The sequence below is a fragment of the Aulonocara stuartgranti genome (genome assembly GCF_965226115.1).
Source record: "Aulonocara stuartgranti genome assembly, chromosome: 17".
Lineage (NCBI taxonomy): Eukaryota > Metazoa > Chordata > Actinopteri > Cichliformes > Cichlidae > Aulonocara > Aulonocara stuartgranti.
Window position 1 is genome coordinate 39,414,412 of NC_138953.1, and position 16,754 is coordinate 39,431,165.

Sequence of the window (16,754 nt, forward strand, 5' to 3'; positions counted from 1 at the left end):
TGCTCGTCTCTCCCGGCGATTGGCTGATACTGATCTTTCCATAGACCAATAATGAGGGCGCATCTTCAGAGTCATTTTAAGATTCATCTTAAAAAAAGAGAGAAGTAAGGCTCATGAAGATAATCATGTGTTAACATACGCCATGCATATCCAGGCGCATTTTATAATTTGCAAAAAAAATTAAAATTTTTGAATAAAAAATATCATTAAATATTGAAAATAGGTGGCATTAATTTCTTGTGAGGTTAAATGCCCAAGTGAAGGTTTAATCCTGTGTGTGTGTTTTCGTGTAATTAGTCCGTGGAGGACATTTCTGTACTTTCCTCTTCCTCTCCTTGAACTGCCTCACCTCTCGAATGATGCAGGCGGGACTTCAGTGGAAATTTGCCTTAAGGAAATTCTTTCATTCATCGGTGACACCAATGGACATGAGTGAATAGTCATGAAACAACACGTCCGGCATATTTTTGTGTGTGAACCGGATTGATAGCAGCTCACTGACATTCACACTGAGCTACGGATGGATGTGTACTGTAAATTCAGCTGTGACTCCACACCCTCATTAACCTCGGGGGAAACATGCAGTTCACGAGAGGTCGTGGACTCGTTCCCCATTACAGCTTTGTTTACATATTTTACACAAGTTCAGTGTGTGTCAACAGCGTTTATCTGCATCCCTCCCATCCCTTTGTTTTTAATGCAATTAGGTTGTGACTCATAAAACCATTAATACAGGACTGGTCTGTCAAGCTTAAGGTCGGAGCTCTGTAGTTTACCAGGTCACCTTTTTACTGCAAAGTCCTCATTTCTAAACTAAGTAGAGCAGTGAACTGGAGCCGAGTGAGGATTTTTAAAAAATCCAGTTGAATTGCAGTGGAATACAAATAGAAAAGTATGAAAGTAAAATGTAGCAGTTGTCAATTTGTCAAACAAAAAGAAAAAAACCTGATTTTCAGCTTCTTCTTTTGTAGGTGGACATTTGTTATGTTATATTTACATGTCATAAATTGGCGTCGTTGGTAAACTTTAATGAAGACGAAAAGGAGCATGTGCAGTAGTTATAATAATGTAGGTTGCAGGATGTGGTGCATTTGAAGTGCGCGTTTCTGTCAGTGGAAAGTTATGAAGCTAAAGCCAAGCACAGGCTCAGCCGCGCTAGCTGTCAGGGCTCTGCAGTTTGTCCGATAGTAACCCCCCGCCCCCCTCGAGCCGGCATATCTGCGACGTGTACGCTCGAGGGTGGAGGAGGGAGGGGCAGATGAGCTCGTGCGCTCACTGCAACTTCCGCCCCCTCTGTGTCCATGTGCCCTGCGTAGCCTTGTATGGAAACCAGGTCCTGTGGTGTGAGCAGTTTGAACCAATCAGAATGGCGGTGCTGTGAGGGGGGCGGTGCGACCGGAGGAAACCGACAGGCCCCACCCTGGGTGGATTTCTTTTTTTTCAGGGTGGGTGGGACCCACGGAGCCGGTTGTGTGTTTGAAAATGAATGATCTGTTGCTTGAGTAGACAGTGGCCGGTTGGTGCGTGTTTAACGGCAAACTGAAGCCACGGCGTTAACGGAAAACACGAAGAAAAAGCGGAAGATTAAAGAAAAATCTAGTCACGAAGAAACAGACAACCAAACCGGAATAAGAATCAGCTTCCAGCAATGCAGTGTGAGTATTTGAGCCCTGTGTGGAGCTTTTCTGCTTTTGTTTTAAGCTGGGTTTCACGGCGACACATCAGGTTTGGCCAGAGACCGGTTGGTCACGATTTTTCCGTTAATAAAACCACCTGCGTGTGTGCGTGTTGCATTTACAGGCCTTAGATTGGACTCTGAATTATGATGTTTCGCCTTCAGATCTACAATTTCCTGGTTTATAATTTGAGTTTTTTATGTCTGGGTTCAGTGAAGCTTGTTTTAGACGTTAATAGGATAATACATGATAATAAATGTGTTACAGAAAAAAAGGTCTTAAATTTACGGCTTGGGTGTGTCTAGACAACCTGCTCAGACCTGGTCTCTTCCTAAAAGGGTGTAACCCACCCAGCAGATCCATCTGTATTTCTCCCTGTAATTTGGTTCACGTTTAAAATAGCCATTAACAAAAGTCTGCTTAGCATGCAAATAGATTAAGTTGGAAAAAATGTGCCCAGTGTACCGTGGGGTTTCTGAGGATGACGCCCAGTGCGCGCTGCGTGGAAGCAGCTGGATGGAAGCAGGAGGAGAACATTCACTGATTTTTGGGAATTCACTGTATCTGACTTTCGTTCAGAGCAGCAGCACTGTGGCTTTAGGTGAAGTGAGGTGGCTGTTACTCTGGACAAACAGAAATGGAGCTCGAGTGAAGAAAAATTAAAATTTAGAGGGGGGGGGGGACTTTTGGACTGTACAGTTTAAAAGGGGATTAACCCAAGTGAAGTTTGCAAGCATGGTGGTATTGTTTCGGGGAGAGTCCCTCATTTGGTTTTGGGGCAGACACTTTTTTGTTCAAGGAATGGGGGGGGGGGGTTGCTGCTGTTCCCTTTCTGAATGAAACAGCTGTTGCTATGCAGTACAATTTCCCCCCCCCCCCCGAGTGGATGCAGCATTTTGCACAACTGTGCTGAATCCGTCAGATGATTCATCCTTGGCACTGGCTGTGCTGTCTTATGACAAGGAAACTTCATGAAAACAAAAGCATGCAGAATGGCTGTGCTTCATCAAGAGGAGCATCAGAGAGTCAGCAGAAAATGATGGTGCAGCTACTCTGATCATTGATTGGTTGGGTCTTTGGTTGTGACTTCTCAAACAGGTGCATTTGAATACGTCACCTCGGGCTATGGAAAGCTAAACTGTGGCACAGTCGTTTTATTAGCTGAGTGATTAAAAAATGTGCTCGGCAGCTCTGTAGAGCTGAAAGAACAAGTCCAGACCTTTTCTACTCAGTTAACGCCCTTTTTACTGCAAACAAATAAAAAAATAATGCAAGCATTTTCTTTGATATCTTACCCAAAATACTTCAACATGTAGACAGGAGTAGCTGGGGAATCCATCCACTGTTGTTCTGATTGGTAGACCGCCTGCTCTACTTCCTGGGCCACAGCTGCTCTGATAGTGTTGGGTACTGAATCTGTTTTAGATGGGAGTTTTTCACATCCTGAAAACAAGGTGAAAGCCATCCATGTTGCTGCTGTGGTGACAGAGGCCAAACCTGCTAAACATGTACAGGTCTCCATCACACACACTGAGTATTAGAAACATTGTTGTAAAGGAAGTAAAGCCATGGCTCAATCAGTCATTGATTGACGGGTTAATCTATATCAGGTAAGAGAATCAGAGGTTTCCGGCTTGTTTCTAAAGGATATGGGTTTGTGATTTTGGTGATTGAGAGATAATTAAATGGGAAATCCACATATTTCTCATGGGAGATTATCAGAAAACCACAGAAGAAAAATTATTGATTGGAAAAACTGAAAGTTTATCACAGCAGCCGGGGAAATGTATTCTTAGCCTGCTCATGGATCAATAACCTTGTTGACCACCGATGGACGTTTTCAAGGTGTTTTTGCTGCCAGATGAACAGCAGGGGGGGATTCATACCAGGCCTGTGTGACAGGCACGCGTCTCAGGGGTTTTTAATGTGATGAAAGCTCACTGGGTTTCTAAAGGCTATATTCAGCCTTCACATGTCCGTTTGCAGACTGGTAGGGTTGATGAGCGATTGAACCTCGAGATCAGCGTCACGCTCAGAATCCTCCCCATCACGTCACAAGAACGCAGCAGTGACTGAAATAAGAGGAGGGGAGGTGATTTTGAATATCTGCCCCCTGTCAGTCCCAGGCCTGCCTGCTTGCCTCCACCTTCAGCCACCCACAACTGCAACAGAGGAATCTGCAGCTGCACCGGAGGCGATGCGTCCACAGAGAGACCTTTAAACATCCTGATCAAATCCAAATCAAGCCCATGTTGCTCCTCAGGGACATGTTTTTGGCCAAATGTGATGAATTCTTCCAGTTTAGATGCAATTCATACATGAAATAATCCAGCTGACCTGTGTTTTATTCCACTATGGAAAGTTTAGGTTGGGAATATGTTTCAAATGTGTCACAAAAATTATTTTTGGCTCTCTGGAGCTTGTTTGTTTCTGTTTTTTTCCCCCCCCCATGGGCCCCAAAAGGTGAGAAATGATGTGCTGCTGCTAGAGCAGATAGATGAAGCTGCTGGTATGTGTTTTCAGCCCTCTTACATAAACAGATCAGTCCTGTGATTTACCAAAGAGGAAAGGGAGAGGAGGGGGTGTCCAGCTCGGCAACAGCAGTGGTTTGAATGATAGAGAGGTCTGACGTGGTTCCTGTGATGAACGAAATGGTGGGAAAGGCAGGAAAAGGGGAAGGGGGTGGTACGGTCGGCTTGGCATGTAAATCACAAGATCATTGAGAGAAGAGGGAACATGTCCCCAGGTGGGACACGCTCTAATGTCCCAGGTGGGACACGCTCTAATGTCCCAGTTGGGACACGCTCTAATGTCCCAGTTGGGACACGCTCTAATGTCTCAGTTGGGGTTTCCACTTTCTTTCTGTTGTATCTTTCAAAATTATTTCACAATCATCACCAGTTTCCTTTGTTTTTCCCGTTTCTCTTCCACTCGACACCAGGAGGGTGGAGCAGTGTAAATATTCTTTATTGAGGTGTTTTGTTGACCAAGCGCAGCAGTCACAGTCAATTATTAGTAGAAAGACGGCGTTATCTGTAACGTGTGTTTGCTAGCCAGGCTCCATATGTTGCGTTATCATCCAGGCTTTTAACAGCTCATGAAGTCGGATCCAATCGAGCCGTTTCTTCTCGCTGTGCGATTGAGTGCGTCACAGGTCGCTCTCTGCACGTCCTGAGCAGAGATCGGCTTTTTTATGGTCGCAATGATCTCGGTGAGATTTCTAAGCAGCTGCATTTTATCTGATCATGAGACAGAAGTCGGGCAGGTTCGTGACACTTTGCAAGAACACTACAACTGCAAGGGTTAGAGTTAGGGTTACATGACCTAGTGCCCTACAGGACGCACGACTTCTGTGAGTACCGCCCACTGCTGGCTGTCACACGTTGGTGTCAGCTGAGCTGTGCGCTAATTAGACAAGGAAAGCCAGATGTTTCAGTATTTGCTCCTTTGGATCTTATTTCTTTGTCAGTTATGATTCTTTATAGTCTAAGATCTAAATAGCAAACTACTTAAATTATTTAGTTATTACAGCACAAATCCCCCAAATGCTCCACTCCTGGGATCTAGCTGGGGGGAGGGGTCTTTCTCTTGGAGCCTCTCAGTCATGTGTGTAACTGTTTCCTTGTTGTGACACCCTGACCATCCTCTGTTTCAGTAACTTTGTGCGAGTCCACCAGCATGTCAGGGGTGACGGAGCCTCCCAGAGAAGTCGGTTTCCTGGAGTCGCCCTGTGTTACAGTGGACAGCGCGGCCTCCCTCGATGACGGCATCGTGGACACAGCAAAGTACGTCAACACAAGTTACACGCCCCTAAAATAAGCCCCTCTTTGTTTGAACTGCCTACAGAGAGGTAGTGACGGTGTTTACACCAACAACAGTTGGGATGAGGGCATGATCTTTGCTCTCAGGATTCCCACCCTCTTCCACCTGCTGACCCACACGTAACTGTGTTTTTTTTTCTCCTTCCTTTTTCTTTAGTGAGTCTTCAGAGGAAGAGTCCGCAGGGGAAAGGGAAGAGGAGACCGGCGCCCATGACGCAGCCACCAGCAGCACCAAGACTACAGAGGTCCCCGCGGAGCAGCGCTCAAACACACCAGCAGGTGAGTGCAGAGGGAGCGTGTTTACACTTTCTCGGGCGCTCCCGAGCATCCGGCGTTCACCAGGGCAGCGCTGGAAGAATTGCGATAAGCAGCATGCAGACGTACAATTAGACGACATCAGTTTCATTTTTAGGCTCAAGCATCCGTACAGATAGGTCGTGACCTCGGGTTTTATCCCATCTCTGTGCTCGCTGTAAATGCTGATGTTATCTTTTTTTTCTCCTTCCTGAGGAAGCAGAGCAAACAGACGTGAATGAACTCTGCGTTCTTCGGCAGAGCGAGCTCCACTTCCCTTTTCCTGCCTTTAAATGGTGACATTCTTTCCCGCCTCAGTGAGTGAGGAAAAACCCCGGCACACGCGTTGCTCCGCGATCTGTTTATAACCACGAAAGGGGAACTTTGCACTGTGACCCAAAGTTAATTGACATTCGTTATCATTCGTTTATAATGATTCTTAAAGAGGAACTCTTAACATGTAATAATAACTGCTGGTGGCTTTTTCATAATAGAGTATTTACAGCCCTGCTCTAAATGAATCGTAAATAGTCATAAACCCTCCGTGTGACGCTGTTCTGCTGCATATTCAAACATCCTGCTGGCAGTTTGTCTCTGAGTGTGAGAGCAGAACATGGAGGCGGGGCTTCCCTGCAGAAACGATTACAAATCGATTGGTTTTGTTGTCAGAGTTTTGGTGCAAGTCCTCGGCCCCCTACGATAAGTGATAATCGGAGATTGTTGGCAAACAGACGGTTTTATTTAAAGATTATCTGATCATAATTTTAACCAGGAAGTCCATCGGTACACTCGCATGGCGTGCTGGAAGTTGTATTTATATTTTATTATTTATAAAGCTTTTAAAATGATACCACTTTTTGTTTTTAAAGACTGTCATTTCTAGCCAACCTGAAGCGATTGCTAACTCTTGGCTGTCACTGTGACTCATGCCAGCTCTGTTACCATTGGCTGACACTAGTTTTGAACCCATGTGACTTTGCAGATTTATCGTAGGCCTGCAGCTGGATGGTATCGCCATTAACACCTTAAATAAAGGGTGTTTGTCGCAGTTTTCAAGGACGGCAGATGCGTACAGATCTATTGCCGAGGCCCGCCTTCGATCGATTCTCTGACTGTTATTTGCACATCTTCCAGTGAGCGCCCAGCGCCCAGACTCCCTGTCGGTGCCGGCAGCAGAACCCCGTCTGTGGACGACGCAGCGCGATGGAGAGGTGAAGCTGAGGATGGAGGAGTCCGGTCTGGCCGCTGAACCCGCTTTGACGGTCAACCAGATGTTCGTCTCGACCGTGGAGCGCTACGGCGAATATACGGCTCTGTGCTGGAAGGAGGGCGACCAGCAGAAAAGCCTGAAATACAAAGATTACTACCAGACCTGCCGCACCGCTGCCAAGAGCTTCCTGAAGGTAGTTTTTCTTTTATTCTTTGGGTAACGCTGCAAAAGTTTCCATCTACGGTTGATTCGTTACTTTAAGGACATAAAATTAAGCTGAGTTCAGTTTTTGAGCAAGAATACCAAATGCTCAGAAACGGTGGCTCGTCTGTCAGACAGTGAAAGAGATTTTTGGCTGCTGTTGTCACCACAGCAGACGGCTCCGCAGATTTGATTTGGCTGACTTTTAAACGCCAAATGCACTTCCTGTTCAGCCAGAAGAAGAAAGATAAAGATGGCTATGGCCTTCCTGACCCGTGCGCTGCCTCACACAGGCAGCAACATAATATAACCAGCAGTAGCGAAGAGCTGGCGGGCACAGCTGTGCGCTACACGTGAGAGAATAACTGCAGACACTCTCTGGATCTGATTATCCCAACATTTCCTGGACGAAATCTTAGTGATGGCTCATAAAAAACGGATAAAAAGCAGATAAATCAATAAGAAGAAGAAGAATTACTGCTTTCAGCTCTGACACACAGTGTGGTGCCAAAACCTTTCTTTGCCCCCTCACCCCAAGCAGCTGGGCTTCCTCAGCATCAACACATTTCTGTTTCCAACAACAGTCCTCGAGTTCTTCGAGCCGTTTTAACGTCCGTCCGTCTTCGTGCCGAGTCTGTCTAGACAGCACGTGTCGCCGCACCAAAGGGTTGAAATGTCAGGCCAGACGGCGAGGTCTCAGCAGGACAGAGCGTGTCATTGTTTCACGTGAAACTCTGCAAAGTTAGACAGCAGGCTGACTCATTTCTACTGACACACACACAAACTCGGACGTTTCTCTCTGCGTCTCACACACACAAACCAACCTCGAATCCAACTCTTAGACCTGAACTTCGCCCTCGCTCACGATAAATAAAGCTCAGATAGTTTTTGTTTTGTGCTTCCCTAACACAGTCAGCTACACCTGATTATTATCTTTCAACAATGAATGAACGACTTGATGAATGCTGGCTGCAGCTGAATGTAATGCACAGCTAACCTCAGGTCCCACCTGCATCAGCTGGAAGACCTGACGGCTCAAACTGTCTCTGTGTTTCGTGAAAAGAACATCAGGCTAAATCTGGTGCATGTATTTGTCTGCACTCTAGTTTGTAACAAGCAGACCCTTCTGAGCTTTATCCTGTCAAATACAAAATACCCCGAAGTAATAACAAAAGGTAAATATTAAACAAGGGATTTGTAACAACAATCGCAACGATGGAAGTGAGACTTGTGCCAGATCTGCTGTGACTCTAAGTGCGCTCTGGCTTTTACAGCTCGGACTGGAGCGTTACCACGGCGTTGGGATCTTGGGCTTCAACTCCGTTGAGTGGTTCGTCGCAGACATCGGAGCCATTTTGGCGGGGTGAGTTTCATCGTCAGCCCTGAATATTTCCTTTACATGACCCTAATCCTCCTGCTCTCTGTATCTGTGGATATCTTATTACATGCTGATGTTTACGTGTGGCAGTGCGTTTGCTGGTGTGTCCTATGTGCCAGAGCAATACCGTCTTTTTGATGGATGGTTGAAACTATGCGTGTTCACTGGGGTGCTGCACTCAACTTCGATTCACTTTACAAGAGCTTGTGCTCATACATGCGATGATTCGATTCCTCTTCTGAACTGATCCGCTGTGGATCCAATTAGGGCTGGGCCATATCATCCCGTTCACGGTAATACCGGTGTAATGTGGGGCAACGACAAGAAAATGAAATATCACGATAAAATATGGGTAAAACGCGCATGCGCAGTGCCTTTGTTTTCATACGCACATGGTGAAAAAGGCGATGCAGAATGAGAAGAGCGAAAGTGGATCGTTGAATGAAACAGATGAGCCAGAACTGGTTTGTAAAAATGCTGCAGCTTCAGTGGTGGAACTGGTTTAGCTTTCGTCCGTCAGATACACAACAAAGCACTATTTTTGGTAGCGCATGCTAGCGGGCCGTCGTTATTACCGTGTTGTTTGGAAAATACGGCGCACTTAAAATCAATCCTTTGATTTGTCTGAAAGTCGACAGAGCCCCTTATAATCCCGTGGGCCTTATGTCTGAACTCTGGTTGTGTTTACTGACCTCGAAATGATTTTATGTGCACGGCGCTCGAAAATCTGTCAAATGTTTCAGTACGACTTTGCTGAGCTACGAAGCCGCACCGCTTGATGGATTGTCGGAGCGTTACAGCTGTCGTCCGCAGGGATGATCTGATATCCTCGTGTCGGCGTTGCTCCCACATCGTCATAATAAATGTTGTTCCAGGGTCAACATTGCAAGTGACCAATGTCTTTGTTTCTTTGAAAAATACCGCCTTCAAAAAATCTACTTCACTTGCGAGAAGAGAAACCGCTTCTGTCCGCCCATCCGGGAACTTGAATTCTTTGCATTTCAGGATACTTTTCTTTAATAAACGGTAAGCATTATACATATCGCCCTTACAGAGGCGGTTTCTCTTCTCGCAAGTGAAGTAGATTTTTTGAAGGCGTTTGCTTTTTTCGAGGTCGCGGATGACGTCAGGAGAAGGTGATTGGTCACTTGCAATGTTGAACCTGGAACAGCATTATTTATGATGACGAGGGAGGAGCCTGGCGGAGTGATACGTACTGTGCTTCAACATAATGTTACCGTATTGTGTGTGTATAACCTCTTTTTAAGTGTTGTGGATGTTATACATGGTTATGCTGAGGATGTGTCGGCCAGTTTCCACTGGAAATGCCTTTTGGTTAAACTGTCAGCGAGGAATTTGCACTGTTACATTTTTATATTTATTTTAATGCACATAAAAAACAGCTGCTTGTTTAAGTGAAAATACATAGATGTTTTTTTTCACTAATAAAGTTGTGGAGTTGTAAAGTATGTTGTCTAGTGTCAATTATATCGTCAGTTATATCGTTATCGCAAATTTTGAAATCTATATCGCGATAACTATTTTTGGTCATATCGCCCTGCTCTAGATCCAATCAGTGCATTTTCCTGATAATGCTAATGTGCTTTTTAAGGCTTATTTATCCATCTGTGTTGTGTTTGTACTCTGTGTCTGTGCACTGATCACATAACAGCAATCACAAGCTTCTCAGCTTTGCTGCATAAGTATTCACTATGAATGAACCCATGCTTGTTATCCAACACGCTAAAAAGAGTGCAAGAAATTCCAAGAAACTGAGACCCTTGAGCCAAAGTAAGAGTCTAAAGGCACTGATTGGCTGAGGCCAGATGTACCCCGGCTCAGCTGCTGACATCACCAAACATCTGTTATGCTGAACCGGGTCTTTTCACGCCGATTCTGGTGACATTTTCATGTTTGCTTTGATTCTTAAAAGTCTTAAATCTGTTTATAGAGAAGCTCATTCTTTCCACGCACTCTGATACCGATACTGTGCATGCTTAAACGCCGCTCCCTGCGTAATGATCACAACAAAAAGGTCAGCTGGAATGTCAACAAACCGGTCGTGATGAATGCAATCAGGTCATGTTTGGAAACTTCAGTTTAAGGCTCAGATTTCCACACCGAAGCAAAACATTTGAATCGCATCCTGCATCATATCTCACTGTCTTTTAGAGCGGGAGCTAGGTATTCTAGTAAAACAGTGCTGTCATAGGTCAGGTGGGTTCTGTTGACCCATTTTCATCAGATTGTTAAGAAAAAGACAGACGGGGAGGACTGGTTCTCCTGTGGTAACATCGGGATGTCGTCAGGTGATCTGAATTTTCGGGCATCTGCAGCTCAGTCAGAGCAAACATTTAACATGTTGCTGCTTTGTTGAAATGCAGGGTTAAAGTGATTTGCTTTTCATTTGCATGTTGCATGTTCTCCACCCACTGTTGGGAGCAGCCCTGCGCTTCATTTTGATGAACATAGTTTTGTTTTTTACGTATGAAAAGTGCCACGAAAATAACTTCAGTCTGCCGCTGATTCAGGTCAGGTCAGTTTTATTTACAGCGACAGGCGTCCTGTAGATGTCAGTCAAGTCACACTTTCAGCAAATAACTGCGAGACTACTGATTTTCTCCTTTTTGCAGCCATTAAAATGAATGTTTAATTGCATTCTGTGTGGTAACAAATTGTCTTAAAAGTCTTAAATGTACCTTGGTGAAAGCTCTCACTTGATTGGCTGACTTATACCTTTGGTCAGCAGCTGCACAGATGCAACACAAACCTGATTCATGTGCTGATGCATTTCTGATACATTTCCACCAAGAGCGCTCAATTCATCCGTCGTATGACTTGAATGCAACTCGGCGCTTCTGATTCACCTGCAAGCTTTTGTTTCCATGGCGACTGGAAGTAAATGAACAATATCTATATTGACTTATCAAATGCATATCTGCAAATGGAAGGCCTCTTAATCAACATGACTGGATATTGATTCGATTGGAACAATATAGAGAAGTAAATGGCTCTATAGCTGACTGTGTGACGTGTCTCTGTCTCACAGTGGGTTTGCTGTGGGCATCTACACCACCAACTCTCCTGAGGCGTGCCAGTATGTAGCAGAAAACTCCAAGGCCAATATCATCGTGGTGGAGAACCACAAACAGCTGCAGAAGATCCTTCAGGTAAGATGAGAGTGAGTTACACGTGGATGTGGAGCAACACGCTGAACAGATTTCAGGCACAGCTGAACAAAAAAACATAATAATAATATGTGCGTTTATTAAACCAAGCTGTAAAAGTAGTAACTTATACTGAAGGAATCCCACGAGTGGATTTACTGATCGTCTTCACATCCGTCCACAGATCGAAGACCAGCTGCCACACTTGAAAGCCATCGTCCAGTACAAAGACGAACTAAAAGAGAAGAGACCAAACCTGTACACGGTAAGCGCACACTCCCGTGCATAAAAAGAAGCTGCTGAGCACAAGAGGCACGATCGAAGTGTTTTTATTTTTCTTTGCGTGCCACAGTGGGCCGAGTTCTTGGAGCTTGGACGCGACGAGCCCGACGCTCCCCTCGATGCCATCATCGCCAGCCAGAAGCCCAACCAGTGCTGCTCGCTCATTTACACCTCAGGGACCACGGGCCAGCCCAAAGGAGTCATGCTCAGCCACGACAACGTAAGCTCCACCCATCCTCACATCCTCAGGAGCTTTGTGAGGCAATGTGCCTCTAATCAGTTGATTAGTATTGATCTACTGTTACAGTAAAGATGTGAAACACTTGTGCGCCCACAACAATCACAGCACCTCATCTTTACTCTCTCAGCTAACCTGGACCGCTTACTCCACCGCCAAGCATGTGAGTCTCACCGCGGCCTCCCAGGCTCAGGAGGTGGTGGTCAGCTACCTGCCTCTGAGCCACATCGCGGCCCAGATGGTCGACATCTGGATCGCCATGAAGATCGGAGGGGTGACTTACTTCGCTCAGCCCGACGCCCTGAAGGTGAGACACACACCACAAACGGACAACACAAACACGCCGGCGCCCGAAATAAACGCTCATCAGCCCGTTTAATAGGTTCACCTGCACAGTACGGTCAATATAACAGGCCTGCTGTACGGTCATGGTTCTTTGTGGCTGCTATAGAACAAGAACCAAGTGTCTGATTACAAATACCCATCAGTAATTTAAATGATGTAAAATTAAGTAACCCCCCCTCCCCCGTTGATCACCCTCACATTTGCACTACAGCAATTTTAGCCTGTAACAGAAAAGTAGCATAGCGCCCCCCTCTGGTTCCTCACGTGGCTCTGTAGTCCGTCTGTTACACAAACGGCTTCTGTTTCTTTCACACTTCCTCTTTTTGTGTAAGTTGTGAAAATGTGTGATTTTTATTTGTATTTTCCTGTTTTTTACAGGGTTCGCTGGTAGACACTTTGAAGGAGGCGCGTCCGACGGCCTTCATGGGCGTCCCACGTGTCTGGGAGAAGATGCAGGAGAAGATGAAAGCTGTTGGAGCAAAGTCTTCCACCGTGCGAAGGAAAGTGGCTGCCTGGGCCAAAGACGTGGGTCTGCGGACCAATCTGAGCAAGCTCAACCAGTAAGTATATGTTTTTGTTTTTTTTAAGAAGGGGCTGAGTCGTTTCCTCAGAGGTGGGAGGTTCCTGTTTCAGTTTGCTGAAATGTTCTTGTGGAACATCACCGCAGATGCAGGATTGTTGTTGAAACAACTATTTATTTATTTCCATCAGCTGGGATAGCCTTCCACCTCACGCTGCGTTCTCTTTCACTCTTTCTCCCCAGGAATTCGGCACCAGGCAGCGCTCCGGTCAGCTATCACGTAGCCAAAAAGCTTGTGTTCAAAAAGGTGCGTAAGGCCCTGGGCCTGGACCGCTGCACCAAGTGCTACACAGGCGCCGCCCCCATCACCAAAGACACCCTGGAGTTCTTCCTCAGCCTCAACATTCCTCTTTGCGAACTGTACGGCATGAGCGAGAGCAGCGGCCCTCACACCATCTCCCGCCACGATGCCTTCAAGCTCACCAGGTACATTTTTCTCTTTGCATTGGTTTGACGGCTTGCAGGGAACGACTGATACTCGCTGGTGAGTTACACGACTGCTCTCTTGCAGCTGCGGTATCGAGCTCCCAGGGTGCAAAACAAAGCTGCACAACAAAGACGAGGAGGGAAACGGCGAGATCTGCTTCTGGGGACGCCACGTCTTTATGGGTTACCTCAATATGCCCGACAAGACAGAGGAGGCGCTGGACGCGGAGGGCTGGCTGCACTCGGGTGACCTGGGCAAGCAAGACGAGAACGGGTTCCTCTTCATCACCGGGCGGATTAAAGGTACTGCCTGAGCTAAATCGCACTCTGCTGGAACTGTACCAGATTTCTATTTATCTATTTAAATGAAGAGCATCAGTTCTGCTTTCAGTCTTATATCCTGTTACAGGCCGATTGCTTCAGGTTTGTTCTTCTCTTCGCTCACAGAGCTGATCATCACAGCCGGCGGCGAGAACATCCCTCCCGTCCCCATAGAGGATGCGGTGAAGGAGGCCGTGCCGCTGATTAGCAACGCCATGCTGGTCGGAGACAAGAGGAAGTTTCTGTCCATGCTGCTCACCATCAAGGTAAAGATTCAGACAGTGAGAACAGGGGAGGAGTGAGGGGGGTGTCAGAAGCTCACTGCATCAGTGCATCTGCTTTAACAGATAGTGAGGAAAGGAGCACTGACACCTGGTGGTCGCTTTGAGAAACTACACAGTTGGGATTTTCAGAATCGTGCTGTTTTGGTTACTGATATTTATTTGATTTTTTTCCTCACCCTCCAGTGCCAAGTGAACCCAGACACGGGCGATCCACAGGACGAGCTGACGCCAGAAGCTGTGGAGTTGTGCAGGCAGCTGGGCAGCAAGGCCACGCGCGTCTCCGAGATCTCAGGCGGACGAGACCCTGCGGTCAACGCTGCCATCCAGGAGGGCATCAAAAGAGTCAACGAGAAGTCCACCTCCAACGCTCAGCGCATTCAGAAGTGGGTCGTCCTGGATCGAGACTTCTCTGTCGGCGGAGGAGAGCTGGGTGAGCGAATGCGCGGTTTATTTTATTAGACAACGGCTTTGAAACGACATTTAATAAGATGATGATGATGATGTTTTCACATCCATTTGTAGTCACAGTTACTCACATTTGGGTATTTCCTGCCTTTTTGGAGCTAAAACACATGTGATATTGAGTACGGTAGCTCAAATAAGTGCGTTACAGAGAAACATAAGTTGCAGCAGGCCGGGAGGATGTATGTGGTGATGCGCTGGTACGGCTCAGGCCGCAGTCACTCTACACCTCGCAGGAGTTAAACAGCACGAATCCTCTTTGCTCTTCCCGCAGGCCCCACCATGAAGCTGAAGCGGCCGGTGGTGATGAAGATGTACAAGGAGCAGATCGATAACTGTTACAAGGACGTGGCGTCTCCAGCAACCCCCGACAACCCGCTGCCACCCAAATAGACCTGCTGGGACCATTTGCATCATTCAGTCCACTGCTGGGTTCCTCCTGTATTTACATTTTTTTTTTTATTTTTTGTTTTACTGCCTTAAGTCACGCTCAGTCTGTCTCAGTTTACATTTATGATTGTTGTACAGAACAGAAGCCAAATGAGGTTAAATTGAGCGTATTTATTTGTATTTCTGGAAGGACCAGTGACGTGTGATCGATGAAGTAGCAGCAGCTTTACGTAAGGAGCTGCGACGCGAACCGGAATACTTGATAACAACAGGATGTTTTGGGGGTTTTTATGAATAATTTGTGTGTATTTATTTTCACTTTACCAAAGTTTCTGTTTACCAAATGAGCATCGGATGGAGTGAAATCCCACAATCACACGTTCACATGCGCTTGGTGTTTCTCTCGTCTTTGATTTCGCTCCTTTTTGTTGTTTTTTGTTTTCTAAATGTCAAAAATGTTCTGCTGTTGAATTTAAGCTATCGTTCTCAGTATGTCATGAAGCCATATCTGTTGCATTTTGGTGTCTGTCAGGTATTTTGATTTGTGACCTTTTTTTTGGTAATACTGTAAATATGTTTTACCTCGTTTCTTTTTCCCAGCCATTCGGTCGCGTCAGGAATACGTTTATTTTGCACTCACATGGAGATGAAGTAAATTGTACATAAGTTATAGGACTGTATTGTCAGTTTATAGCAAATCTTATCAGCTGCTAGCGGCCTGTCGCCACAGCGACATTTTGAGATCGCCTACCATCGGCCTCGTCTGCGATGTGACACAAATTTGAAAGCAGCTCTTGCACTCCAAAACAGGTCATCTTGTATATCTTGTAAGATTAGTATATAGCAGGCGTGTGTGGCGCACTCCCAGCAGAGCCAAACTGAGCCTTGTGGTTCATTTATGTTAAATTTTGGGGTTTGTGTGTTTTGTTTTAAGGATGAAAAACAAAGGGAGGAAATGACGGTGGTTCAGGGGGGTCGGGGTGAGTGAGGATGGGCTGATGGAACACCAAATGGCCTTTTTAGTTTAATCCGTTGCCTAAAAAGGTTAAAAGAATGCACTTGCATTGTGAGACTGAGCAAACGGTTCAGTGAGGGCTCACAACACCTCTGACAGAAACCTGGATCTGCCTGAACCTAACAGCTGTTTAGTCTTAAAGAAGTCTGGGTTGAAAGAACAGCAGCAGGAGAGTGAAGCAGGCCTGCTTGTAACGACGAAAATGTGAATGTGTGTCTGATCAGTTGTGGAATAAATTGGAACTCATTACGCTACTTTGTGAAACTTGTCCTTTGTTTTGTTTTTGTAAATGTAACGCGGAGGGATTTAAATGCACAGAGTAACAAATAACAGTCGGTGCAGACAGCGCACTGTGCAGACAGCGCACGGTGCAGACAGCAGGCGGGGCTCTGATGATGATGATGCAACCTCACAATCAGAACAGACTCAGGTGTAAAAAAGAAAGGAGAGCCGACGGCCTCGTTAAATACGTGGCACATGTGAACCGTTTCTATGCTATTCGGTGTGCCGACAACCATAAATAGGCTGCTCGATAATATTTCCTCCACTTCTGTGAGATCGTCTCTCACATCTCGTATTTGTGGCCACAAAACCCACGAGCTTCTAATGCTAAGCGGAAACGCGGGGAGAGAAAAACCGACGTGCTGCAAGTTTCATTCTTGCA

General features: G+C 46.0%; 1 protein-coding gene across 1 annotated transcript; it reads left to right on the forward strand.

Moving 5' to 3' along the window:
• The first annotated feature begins 1,368 nt into the window (after positions 1-1,368).
• On the forward strand, positions 1,369-16,344 carry acsbg2 (acyl-CoA synthetase bubblegum family member 2). Its single transcript, XM_082511076.1, has 15 exons — positions 1,369-1,655; positions 5,332-5,461; positions 5,655-5,776; positions 6,926-7,194; positions 8,477-8,565; positions 11,630-11,750; positions 11,932-12,012; positions 12,100-12,249; positions 12,398-12,574; positions 12,991-13,172; positions 13,376-13,618; positions 13,704-13,921; positions 14,066-14,205; positions 14,407-14,653; positions 14,960-16,344. The coding sequence occupies exons 1-15, from the start codon at positions 1,649-1,651 to the stop codon at positions 15,076-15,078; spliced, it is 2,295 nt and encodes a 764-aa protein (XP_082367202.1). The 5' UTR covers positions 1,369-1,648; the 3' UTR covers positions 15,079-16,344.
• Positions 16,345-16,754: the final 410 nt, after the last annotated feature.